This window comes from Malus sylvestris, chromosome 11 (genome assembly GCF_916048215.2).
Source record: "Malus sylvestris chromosome 11, drMalSylv7.2, whole genome shotgun sequence".
In the NCBI taxonomy this organism is placed as follows: domain Eukaryota; kingdom Viridiplantae; phylum Streptophyta; class Magnoliopsida; order Rosales; family Rosaceae; genus Malus; species Malus sylvestris.
This window is the reverse complement of record NC_062270.1, coordinates 30088153-30101968: the sequence shown is the minus strand read 5'-3', so window position 1 is coordinate 30101968 and position 13816 is coordinate 30088153. Positions and strand designations below refer to the sequence as shown.

Here is a 13816-nt window from a genome sequence, read left to right as displayed (position 1 = left end):
TGATTTTGTATACTTGCTCATTGCTCTTGATTTTGTGGGTGTGTTGCAGATTTTGGGGTGTTCAATATGCAAATTCTTCCTTGAAGTAGCGATGTAATTGGGTGGTACATCTTGGTGATGTTGAATACGGCATTGCCCCATAATGTCTAGCTATGCTTCACATTTTGTAAAACCCTTATGGAGTTCTATTAATTAGTTGATTTGGAAGATTGTAGTATGATATATATATATATATATATATATATATATATATAAAATACATCTCGGTGATGTATATACCTCAGTTATGAGACCCAAAGTCACAAATCTTAAGGTCACAATTTGCATTGAGAAGTAGGTTACTCGGTTTCAAGTCACGGTGCAAAACATTTGCAGAGTGTCTGCAATTTTGGGTAAAAGATGTGTAATTTGTATTGGAATGCAAAATGTTAAAAAAAAAACAAAAAACAAAAAAAATTGTTAACGGGTGAAACGGGTGACTTATTAGGCTTAACGGGTTGGGTTCGGGTGACCCGTTAGCTTAATGGGTTGGGTTCGGGTGATCCGTTAAATTAACGGGTCGGGTTCAACCCGACCCAAACCCAATAAACCCGACCCGTTTACAGGTCTACGTATATGGACTAGAATCATAAAGAAATAACTGTAACATAACGAAAAATAACAGCTAACCAACAGGCAATAGCCTTGCGTTGTTTAGGGCTGGTTTGGTATTGCTGTGCTTTCAAAAAAAGCTGCTGTGAGAATAAGCGGTTGTGCTGTGAGAATAAGCGGCTGTGAAATAAAGCCAGTAGAGTGTTTGGTAAACTTTTTTGTGAAAGTGCTTTTGGAAAAAAAAGCAGGATGATAGTGTGTCTTTTTATTAAAGGAGCACTGTAGCTCCGTGTGCTTTGAAAAAATTGGCTTTTTTTCAAAGCAGCAAATAGCAGCTTCAGCTTTTCCTTTGATTTTCAGCTTATTCTCATAGCAGATGGTCCATGTACCAAATGGACGTGAAGAACGCATTCTTGCACGGTGATCTCAAAGAAGAAGTCTATATGAAATTACCACCAGGGCATCCACAAAGCAATGAATCGAATGTGGTGTGCAGATTGCACAAAGCCATTTATGGCCTGAAGCAGTCCCCACGAGCTTGGTATGCCAAACTGAGCTCAGTTCTCACTAGTGTTGGGTTCAAAAGCAGCAACGCCAATTCCTCCCTATTTGTTCGCACAAAAGTTGTGGGCACATTGGTTGTGCTGATTTATGTTGATGATCTGCTAATTATGGGTGATAATACTGACGAGATCTCCATTCTCAAACAGTCTCTCAAACAAAGATTTGCAATCAAAGACCTTGGGATATTGAAGTACTTTCTTGGTATAGAAGTGGCAACCTCACACAAGGGACTGTTTCTTAACCAAAGAAAGTATGCCTTGGATTTGCTCAAGGATGCTAACATGAGCGATGCTAAACCAGCCACCACTCCTCTTGACAATAAGCAAAAACCTAGCTTGAAGGGCAAGCCACTCACTGATATCACCCATTATCAGCGATTGGTTGGAAAATTGATCTACCTCACAATCACTAGACCAGACATCACCTATTCTGTAAGTCTTGTGAGCCAATTCATGCACTCCCCGACTCTTGAACATTTGACTCTGGTTAAACGGATCTTACGCTACTTAAAAGGTTCAGTGGGTCGTGGTATCATCATGCGAAAGAATGACAACACCCAAGTCGTAGGGTATTGTGATGTTGATTGGGCAGGCAACGCAATCGATCGTAAGTCCACCTTTGGATACTGTACATTTGTCGGTGGAAACTTGGTCACCTAGAAAAGTAAAAAGCAAACTGTTATCGCCAGATCCAGTGCCGAAGCTGAGTACCGTGCAATGGCTTCCATTGCTTGTGAGTTGATCTGGCTCAAGGGTCTTCTGTGTGATTTAGGGTTTCCTGCAACTCTTCCTATGTCTTTATTCTGTGACAATCAGGCAACCATGCATATAGCATCTAACCCCGTGTTTCACGAGAGAACGAAACACATTGAGGTTGACTGTCATTTCGTTCGGGAACAGGTGCAATCGCAGGTAATTCAGACACGGTATACACGAAGCTTCGACCAATTGGCCGACATTTTCACCAAGCCCTTGGCTTCTCATCAGTTTCAACAGCTTCTGTCCAAGCTTGGATCCATAAACCTTCTAGATCCAGCTTAAGGGGGAGTATTGGAAGTCAGTCCGGTTGTCAACATCCCTTAATTCAAGGGGATGTTATTTATATTTCCTAAGTTAGACAACTTCCTTAATTCAAGGGGATGTTATTTATCTTTCCTAAGTTAGACAACTTCCTTAATTCAAGGGTGTCAACATCCCTTAATTCAAGGGGCTATTATTTATTTATTTCCTAAGCCTAGCTCCGGTTGTCAACATCCCTTAATTCAAGGGGATGTTATTTATTTATTTCCTAAGCCTAGTGTAAAGCATGAGGTTATTCCTCTTATATATGGTTGTACAATTGTAAAAGAACTTATGAGTGAAATACAATTCAATCCTTGAAAATCAATAATTAGAGAAAGAGAGGACCTGAGCAGCAAGCTCGTGATTGGCAGTCTCAGTGGGCGTCGCTACTCCTCCAACGACGACACCAACACCAACATTGCTGTCTTTTAGATGGCTTTCCATCTCCATCTCCATTTCCTTCTTCAGCTGTTGATGCTGTCAATTAATGCCTTTACAGGATTCTTTGGGCTGTATTTATACTAGACATGCATGAGAGCCCAAAGTTGGTGACGAGTGCGAAAATATACTAGAGAGATACATGAGAGCCCAGAGTTGGTGACGAGTGGGGCCCTTTGCGAAAATATACTAGAGAGATACATGGGAGGGAAAAAGATTCTCGGATCTTTTTCCTGGAGGTCCCGTGATCGGAACTATTCATCGCACATCATGTGGTCAATTTTTGTTTGGTACTATTTATATTTAATTTTAAATTTTTAAATAATTTCTAACCGTACAATATATAATGAATTGTCCCGATTACGGAATTCCCGAGATCCCTAGGAAAAGGATCCCGGAGTTGGTGACGAGTGGAAAAATATACTAGAGAGATACATGAGAGCCCCGAGTTGATGACGAGTGCGAAAATATACTAGAGAGATACAGGAAAGCCCCGAGTTGGTGACGAGTGGGGCCCTTTGCGAAAACCCCAGGATGTGGCTTTTTTCTTTGTTTATTTGTTTAGTTAGTTTTCTAAATTCATAGTTTAATCTAAATTTTGTCTGAGCCCTGTCCTTTTCTACCGATAGATAATGTGTGTCACAATGGATGATCCGTACATGGTTATTCTGCTACTTTCTTATTTTCAAACATTCAGTTACTGTTTAATATAATAATCTTAATGAAAATAATTTAAATTTTAATAAAAATTACAAAAGTTTTAATATAATAAAAAAAAATAATAATAAGAAACACACATTATTTCTGAAACTAAACATTACTACACTATTTCTGAAACTGAACGTTACTACTAAGGTTCTAAAACACGCAAGACGCTAGTCGGACAACGGGCTGGGGCCTAGTGCCTAGGTGGGCCTAGATGAATTTAACTAAATCTATTATATTTCGTGTAAATAAGTGTCTGTTTATACTAATATATATAATTTCATTATAAACTACAAAATAGAATTACATATATATCATGTAGTATTGGAACATAATGAAAACACGGAGAACAAGTATATAATGTGTGTTCTTTAAGTAGTCAACAAGTTTCTGACAATTTACTGAAAAAAATAAAATACAAAATGAAAGTTATTTATTTTATGTCTAAGTGAGATCAACCTTGGTGGGTATGGGCAAGTTAGGCGGGTGATGTGTACTCAAAATATCAAAAGCTTAATTGTTGTCAAAAGTACACCGTTTTTCAATTTTTAGTGTATTTGCATTGTTCTTGGTATTCATGGGATAAGAGTGTGCGTTTGACACCCTTTGAAACTTAGCAAATAAACACATAAAATGTGTTACTAAGACATAAGAATGTGTACTCAAAAGATCTAAAGCTTAATTTGTGTCAAAAGTACCCAATTTTTATATTTGGAGTGTATGTACACTGTGTGGATGCAAATTTTCGCCTTCTCCTTCTTGGACAAAATTGCACCTACAAAACAATCAACACCTTTGGTCAAGGCCAAGAGCCTCACGCGCCCACGATGAATAGGGGGGCTTTGGCCGAAGAACCTCCGATGCCAAAGTTAGAATTTAAAGAGAAAAAGTGTTTAGAGAATTTTTGAGAGTTTTGCAAGAGTATGGATTTAGCTTTTTAGAAGAAATAAGGTCCTATATATAGGGAATGAGGAGGGTTTTGTGTGAAAATGGTGATTAATTTGGTGATTAATGGATTAATTAGGAATTAATCCATTAATTAGCCTAATTAATATAATTTGTATGGAAAGTTTTGAAGGTTATGGAATGAGGATGGATGAGACAAATTTGAACTTGTTACCTATTTTGGGTACTCCTGATTTGGTTGATGGATGATTCTCCACTGCTCGCGTGTAGGAGACCCGGTATGTCTCGAGGGTAAATTTGATATTTTCACCCAAAAATCCACATGTTGCCTTGTGATTATTTTTTGCTCCACAAATGCCTCCACACCTGCTGGGCTGCTTGTAGGCAAGGGCAGTAGGTGTAGAGATCTTCTTGCTCTAGGAAACTTAGGACTGCTTCCTGTTTTGATGTAGATTCCCTCTTTAATATGAAATTAGATTCTTCTAAGAAAGGGAAATAAATTTATCTCAAAGCCTATTTAAGTCCACCTTAAGTGGGTTATTAAATCAACTTTGGAGAGTGATTTATTCTACCCTACAAGAGAGAGAGAGCTTAGAGGATATTTGTTCCCCCTCATTTAGCAATCTTTTACATCTTGCCCGTGCAAATGATTGTCTTTCGTTGCTTTCTTCGTCTTCTCTGGGTCGCACCGATGCAAGAAAAACTTAATTCTTCTTGTCTTCTTCCTGGGTGGTGCTGCCACGGGGCAGTCGTCGAGGTGATGCGGCACGTTGGCTGGCAAGGGCCAGGAGTCGGTTTGACATCGGCCAAGGAAGTGGTTGACAGGGGTCATTGCTTGCGCTGCTCGGCTTGATTGAAGCCAAGGGTTGGCTCGGCATGGGCAACGGTTTGGGCTGCCACGTCTGGGCTACTTGCCCAAAATGAGGAAAACTACTTGAGTTTGATTTCTTTGCTGCCGTAGATGGAGCAGTCAATGATAAAGCTGTCAAGATCGTAGCTGCCAAAGATGAAGTGTTGGATAAACGAACTATTAAGTGCAAAAGTGGTTGCTGCCTAGTTGATCTTCAAGCATTCGATCTTTTAAGCTATGTGACCTTCTCGCACTAGAGATCTTACCTAGGTGGGTGTCGGGAAATTAGTTTACCCTCTCGCACTAGAGAGTGATTAGTTTACCCTCTAGCACTGGAGAGCAATTGGTTCACCCTCTCCCACTGGAGAGCAATTAGTTTAACATCTCGCACTGGAGAGCAAACCCTTTTGGGTGTCGGGAAATTGGTTTACCCTATCGCACTGGAGAGCAATTAGTTTAACCTCTCGCACTGGAGAGCAGACCCTTTTGGGTGTCGGGGAATTGGTTTACCCTCTCGCACTGGAGAGCATGGAAGTCGTTGTCATGAGTGCGGCTAAGGAAAGCTGGACTGCTGGACAACTGAAATAATCCTCAGGCTACGAGGTCGTGTTTGGCGAACTGCTTGAGACTTCAAACTGCTTGTGGAACCCACGTAAGAGTGTAAGCGCAGTGAGTTGCTCATTGAATTATTGCACCATCATTAAGTGTTTCGTCTTGTGCCTTTTTTTAGGCTTGGTTGGCGTGAGAAATTGCACAATCGCTTAGTCATGAACCTTTCTACACTCTCTTGAATTTTCCTTTGTTGGGGTGGCAGAGCTCTCGGCTGCCTTTGATCGTGATGTGCTGGTCTAAGCTGTTCTTCCATATGTTCGGCTCGTCTATGCCGCGGCTACGGTGGGTGTGGTATGTTCCTAGCAGGCGAGCATGTAACTCACAAGCTACTGGTTGAAATTGAGCCGGATTGAGTAACTACTTCTTTTCGTCCGCTATGTTGCATGCTTCGATGTGATGTGAATGACACTCCTTGCGGGCCTAGCCGCGAATGAATGCTTCGCTTGGAAGGCTGCTCATATTGATTATCGGAGTGTGGCCTCAACCATGAGTGTATACTTATCATCGGGCCTAGTCGAGAGTGCACGTTCCTCCGCGCGCTAAGACGGGAATATACGCTTTCTCGGGGGCCTAATCGTGAATGTACTTTACCCGAACACTGCTTGAAAGGTTCGTTTGCCTTTGTCCTACTTCGGGATACCTTGTCCGGGACACGTTGGATCTCGATGCGTTGCAAAAGTTGATTCACCAAGGTCGTCTATTGTGCAAGGGCGCTCGTTAACTCTATGACTTGTCGAGACAAGTGTTGTTCGCCATTTAGATTGGAAGAGCTTGGAAGGAATGTGCCTTCTTGAGCAATGGAAGTATAGTAGTCTCCAGGCATGAGATTTGAGTTGGGAAATGTCAAATCCGTGGAGAAATATGGTAAAAATGCCCCCGGCTCGATGGTTGCTCTAGATGGTTGAGATATTTTGGGGCCGACTTGGGCTGCTTAGGAAATCATGGGAGCAAGCAAGGCTGCAGGAGTAAACTGGGCCACGAGAGTGGGCTGCTCGGCGCGTGATGCTCGCGAATGCGAGGCTTGGACTCGGATTGGCAACGCATTGGGCTCGCGTTGGGCATGGAGTGACATGGCTCGGGCCGTGGTGGTGGAGCCATGGACCTCGCCGCGGATGATTGCCGTGGTGGCCACTACGGTGGTTGCCATGGTGGAGCCTTGTGGTGGTGGTACCGCTCCCCCTAAGATCACATTTAGTCTCGTGGATCGCCGTGGTCCCATTTCATGAATATTGGAATTTTCACTTGTGAAATTTTCTAAATTTCTAGCCATTGTATTTCTCTTTTACGTTTTATCAAAGAATCTTGGCAAATAAAAAATTCTAATAATAAGAACGTACGAAAAATACAAGTGGACTAGAAAATAGAGAAAATAGAGAAAAAACATTTTTGCGCGAGTCTTCTACGAGTGTGAATCTCAACTCTCAATGAAAACACCAATTTGTGGATGCAAATTTTCGCCTTCTCCTTCTTGGACAAAATTGCACCTACAAAACAATCAACACCTTTGGTCAAGGCCAAGAGCCTCAAGCGCCCACGATGAATAGGGAGGCTTTGGCCGATGCCAAAGTTAGAATTTAAAGAGAAAAAGTGTTAGAGAATTTGTGGGAGTTTTGCAAGAGTGTGGACTTAGCTTTTTAGAAGAAATAGGGTCCTATATATAGGGAATGAGGGTTTTGTGTGAAAATGGTGATTAATTTGGTGATTAATGCATTAATTCCTAATTAATCCATTAATCTAATTTGTATGGAAAGTTTTGAAGGTTATGGAATGAGGATGGATGAGACAAATTTGAACTTGTTACCTATTTTGGGTACTCCTGATTTGGTTGATGGATGATTCTCCACTGCTCGCGTGTAGGAGACCCGGTATGCCTCGAGGGTAAATTTGACATCTTCACCCAAAAATCCACGTGTCGCCTTGTGATTATTTTTTGCTCCACACACTGTTTTAAGCATTCATGGGAGAAAACGAGCGATAAAATAGTAACAGTCAGTAGATGACCCAGCGAGCTATATTTGTTAAGATTTTTGCATTATTGACACATTTAGATTTGTAGTGGAGAAATTTTCTCTTATACATAATTATAAGCATAGTGATTCTTCAATGTTGCAACTTTGATAGCTTCTAAATCAAACCTACAGATTTATGCAGCAAATAAATTGATAAAGGGTGTGAACTAATCTTTTGTGCATATGCAGAGATATGGTATCACAAAACATTACGGTCGATTTGGACAAAGAGGCATTAGATTGTGATGGCTAAAAGTTGACACCCTAAGATGCAGTACTCATATTTTCATGTTGATGTTGTGATCAAGTGCAAAACTATGTTCTTTCTAATATAAACTATGTTCTTTCTAACGTCGTCAGGATCTTGAGGCCTACGAAAATGGGTAGACAAGGATTGGTATTGGTGCTTCACCATTGTATGGCATGCCCGAATATCATGTATATATTTTGTGACTTTGTTTACTTAGGACGAGTGGTACTAGTGTAAACTATCAGTAAGGACTTTATTTACTTAGGACTAGAGTGGTACTAGTGTAAAACTATCAGTAAGACCATTGATTTATGAATTCAGAACAAGAAGAAGAGTCCTAAATATTATAGATTTACTGGTCATTATTGATATACAAACTTTACATTAAATGGCTGGGGGATTAAGGCTAAGTCATAAATAGGCCACCACAATAAATTGGCATCGAACTTAGTATTCATTAGACCTATAAACGGATCGGGTTTATTGGGTTTGGGTCGGGTTGAACCCGACCCGTTAAGTTAACGGGTCATCCGTTTCACCCGTTAACACCCGTTAACAATTATTATTATTATTATTTTTGCATAAAGTTTATTTTTTGTTGTTAAGACTTTACTAAAATTACTAAAGCATCATCAACTAACGGGTGCTAAAGGGTCTAACGGGTTGACCCAAAGTGACCCGTTATTTAACGGGTTGTTAACGGGTTCACCCGTTAGCGATCCGACCCGTTAAGCATCCACCTAAATACTAATATTAACGGGTTGGGTCGGGTCGGGTCCAAAATGCCAAGTCTAGTATTCATGAGTTGAACCTAAGACCTTCCACTACCAAGTGAAGATGAATACTACTAGATTGTAGTAAATTACTTGGTTTTCATAAAATCTCCATGGCAGACTGGCAGTCATCTCAATTTGTAGGACTAGGATGTGATTAAAGGTGACAACTTAAAGGCATGCTTCCCTGCCAAGGAAGAAAATATCGGTAATATCGGAAATATCGGTAGTCCGAAAACACGGAAATATCGATGGAAATATCGGGATAATATCGATATCGATAAAAATTACATGGAAACCACGGAAATTGTAAGAAAAACTTGGAAATTTTTAATGAAACTTTGTAGGATGTTTATTTAGTCAATTATCTATTAGTTTATCACAAAAAATTGGAAGGAAATGCATTGCATGATGGATTTAACTGATTTAAGTTGATTATATAGCGAGCTGGCAAACATTGTGAGTGTAGAAAATATGTAGTAATTAATGAAAGAAGTTTAAACACACCATAATCATTTATATATAATTAATTAGTACAATATTTGGAGGTTTTATTTAGGATATTAAAAAAAAAAAAGGGAAGTGAATAAAATGATGAAGAATAATGTGCCGAATTTGACAATTTAAATTTCTTACACATAAGCATGCATCTAGGCGTTGAAGTTCCAAATTATAGTATATCAATTAACGATTGAAAATCAATACATTGAATAAGATTAAACTTTAATTTGGATGCCGATTATGTTTTTTCAACTTGATATAAAGTAAAAGTATTGAATTTTGGAAGCTAGGAGTGTGTCAATTGAATTTTGGCTGACGTGCAAGGTATCAATCTCTTCGTCTCTTCGAGGGCTACAACTTTCCTTTTTGTTTCACTCAATTTCGTTGCGTATTGAAAAAGTTATACTCATTTGAATCTTACCCAGTTTCCGGCGACCTCAGTAGATTTCGAGGAAATTTCCGGCCAAACCACAACGAGTCAGACGTCGTGTGAGGTACCATTCTCTTCGTCTCTTCGAGGGCTACAACTTTCCTTTTTGTTTCACTCAATTTCGTTGCGTATTGAAAACGTTATACTCATTTGAATCTTACCCAGTTTCCGACGACCTCAGCGACCTCAGTGACTTTCGAGGAATTTTCCGGCCAAACCACTACGATTCAGACATCGTGTGAGGAACCATTTTCTTCGTCTCTTCGAGGACTACAACTTTTCTTTTTGTTTCACTCAATTTCGTTGCGTATTGAAAAAGTTATACTCATTTGAATCTTACCCAGTTTCCGACGACCTCAGCGACCTCAGTGACTTTCGAGGAATTTTCCGGCCAAACCACTACGATTCAGACATCGTGTGAGGTACCATTCTCTTCATCTCTTCGAGGGCTACAACTTTCGTTTTTGTCTTGCTTGATTTCGTTGAGTTTTGACAAAGTTATGACCGTTTAAAGTGGGTGTAAAATTTCGGCCGAAATTTTGATTTTTTCCCCCATTGGGCGAGTCCCACATCGCCCATGCAAGGAAGTGAGCAATGAATTTTTCCTATAAATCTCACACTCCCCTGGTGAGATAACCAAAACTTGTTTGGCCTTTGGGCCATGATCAAGTTAACTATGTGTTGAGTTTTCTCAACATATTTAAGTATTTTTTTAATAAAATATTGCGATATTGTCGATAATTTTTAAAATATCGCGATATTATCGATATTTTTGATAATATCGCGATATTTTGACGAAAATAGGTTGGATAGTTAAAAAAATTTCGGAACTTAAAAAAAACGACAATATCGGCGATATTTCGCCGATATTATCGATTTTTTCCTCCTTGTTCCTTGCTAAGAAAACTTTCTGCTGGTCAATCATATTCTCTAAGAACCCGCTCTAACAACACCGATACTGTCCCCACTTAACCAACTGCACAATCCTCAGGTGTGGGGTTTTATCACAAAAGGCCTCGATGTTAGTTAGAGAGGGGTATTTCTATTTAAAGCACTCTTTTAGCCTGCAGAAGGTGTGGAAATTTTCAGGTCGACGGGCCGAGGGCCCACTCTAACAACATCGATATTGTCCCCACTTAACCACCTGCACAATCCTCAGGTGTGGGGTTTTATCACAAAAGGCCTCGATGTTAGTTAGAGAGGGGTATTTCTATTTAAAGCACTATTTTCTTCTCCCTCTGTCCGATGTGGGACTGGGGTTCCAACACTCCCCCGCACGTGAGACCCCACTTATAGGTCACACGTGAATTTCCACACATCGGCAACCACGTGGAGCCATGTCGGGACTCACCCAATCACGCGGGGCCAATGGGGACCCACCCAATCACGTGGCAATACGGGCCCGTCTCCTGGCTCTGATACCATGTGGAAATTTTTAGGTCGACGGGTCGAGGGCCCACTCTAACAACACCGATACTGTCCCCACTTAACCACCTGCACAATCCTCAGGTGTGGGGTTTTATCACAAAAGGTCTCGATGTTAGTTAGAGAGGGGTATTTCTATTTAAAGCACTATTTTCTTCTCCCTCTGTCCGATGTGGGACTGGGGTTCCAACAGAAGGTGAAAACAACAGATTTTAACCCCCAAATATAAAATTCATCCAATTATTCTAACAACTTCAACAGAGGCAAGACAGTTGAAAAGAAGATGAAGTCTCGTGTGGACTCTAACAAATGGAAGAACACATAAAATCATAAAGCATAGAAAAATCAGTATTGATTATCCCTCCACATTGACAACCAGAAAAGTTCAAGAGAAAGAATCAGAATCACACATTCAGCTAAAGCATCGCAGTAAAGCCAATAATAGATCAGCACAACCCATTTACAATACTTCCTCTGCAGACATATAGCAGGTCCTACGAACATCAGCAGAAACAGTCCGTAATGGCATTGTTGACAAGACGAATATGCATTACATATCTCAACATTGAGTGGATACCATACCCTGCAATTTCATGTCCAAAATAACCTCCTTATACTGAAAGCTCTGGAGCACCTACACAAGAGATTACACAGTAACAATCAGCAGATGACCCAGCAAACTATATTTGTTAAGATTTTTGCATTATTGACACATTTAGATTTACAGTACAGAAATTTTTTCATATCCATAATTATAAGTATAGTGATTCTTCAATGTTGCAACTTGGATGGCTCTTAATTTAACCAACAAATTTATGCAGCAAATAATTCGATAAAGTGTGAATTAGTCTTTTGCACATAATCTCAGATGCAGAGATATGGTATCATAGAAAATTATGAATGATTTGGACAAAGAAGCGGCATTAGATTGTGATATCTAAAATAATTGACACTGTAGATTCAGTACTTCCTAGATGAGTGTATAGGAGTTTGGATACTCTGCTTATATTTTCCATGCCGATGTTGTGATCAGGTCCAAAACTATCTTCTATCTAATATAAACTCTAAAGACTAACCTGTAAGCCCTAAAGGCTAATTGAAACTTTAAGATGATGTTGTTTCTGTTATAACATCGTCAGGATCTTGAGGCCTACAAAAATGGGTAGAGAAGAATTGGTATCGGTGCTTGACCATTGAATGGCATACATAATGACTTTATTAACAATTTTGAGCTCTTGCTTTATTGCTCAAGAGATGTGAAATACCCGAATATCATATATTTATTTGAGACTTCATTTACTTACTGGAGTGGTACAATTGTAGAACTATCAGTAAGACAATTGATTTATGAATTTCCTAAATTTCTGGAAGAAGAAAAGTTCTATACACTACAGATACAAGGTCATTTTTTTTATATACATACTTTAGATTAAATGGATGGGGGGTTTAGGCTAAGCCAAACAATGGCCGGCATAATAAATTGGCATCAAACTCACAATTCATGAGTCAAACCTAAGATCTGCCACTAACAAGGGAAGATGAATACCAATAAACTAAAGTAAATTACTTGTATTTCATAAAATCTCCATGGCAATCGTCTCATTTTGTAGGACTAGGATGTGATTGGACAATTGTAGAATTCAAAGCCTTCTGCTAAACATAAAAGAACTTGATAATCTATTGAACAATGATCTTCTATTTCTACAGAGAAGCTATATATGAGCTTTCAATTATAAGTTAATGGTGACAACTTCAAGGCATGCTTCCCTGCTAAGAAAACCTTCTGCTGGTCGATCTTATTGTTTGAGAATCATTTTCTCTGCTCACTCAAATCTAGTCTTTGTCTTTGACTCTTTGGTTAAGCAACATCTGAAGGGTGTCATCGACAGTGTACCTCTGATTCTTAACTAATTTTAAAACAACCAAACCGAAAAAGAATACGACAGGCACAGGGGACAGTTTTATAGGATTAGTAGCATGCAGACAGAGGTAATAATACTGCACTGCCGAGCAAATGCATTGAACAATGGCAAGACATAATCCAAAAATTTCAGGGAATGTCCCAAAAAGCATGTTATTTGGAGGTGGATAATAAAAGCACCATAACTTTCCCCTACTCCTCAATACAACTCTTTCCTTTATACCATTGTGAAGGAGCTCTGAGATGCAAGCAAGTACAGCCACAATTGCCAACAGCAATTAGTGCATAGCGAGGCTTACGTGGGGACGAAACCCGATCAAAAGCAGCAGACAGAATCTCGAGGGCAAGGTTAGCGAGGAACAGGATCCACTCTGAGGATGTAGCCTGCAGAAGAAGTTATATGAACTTCAATTAAATTCTTACTTGTAAATGTGAAAGCAAAGAACCTTCCCAGAGATAAATAAATGCTGATTTAATTATAGTTATTTTTTACCAATGCCCTCATCTCGTGGCGTTCCTCGTAGACCTCATTATTTACATCTTGGGAACCAAAGCCAAGTGTAGCTAACCCACTGGAATTTGAATTATAGAGACCCTGATAACCCAAAATTACTTAAATGTTTATCGGAAAATTAAAATGACAAACCAATATGAGGAGAAAATTTTTGTTTCCAGCGAAGACGGGTAAATTACAATGGAGCTTTCTCTATCGGACTTGGATTGTCTGCCCTTCTATTTCGGTGCCCTCTCCGTGCCCTCCTGTTTGTGTGGTCACGGTTA

General features: G+C 39.7%; 1 protein-coding gene across 1 annotated transcript in view; it reads right to left on the bottom strand.

The window, feature by feature from the left end:
* Nucleotides 1–13228: 13228 nt before the first annotated feature.
* LOC126590373 (uncharacterized) overlaps nucleotides 13229–13816 on the bottom strand; it is a 43312-nt gene continuing 42724 nt past the window's right edge. Inside the window, exons 4-5 of the mRNA XM_050255842.1 lie at nucleotides 13530–13631; nucleotides 13229–13420 (exon numbers count right to left, since the gene is read on the bottom strand). Coding sequence (XP_050111799.1) covers nucleotides 13229–13420; nucleotides 13530–13631 — 294 coding nt within the window. The remainder of the gene's footprint in view (nucleotides 13421–13529; nucleotides 13632–13816) is intronic.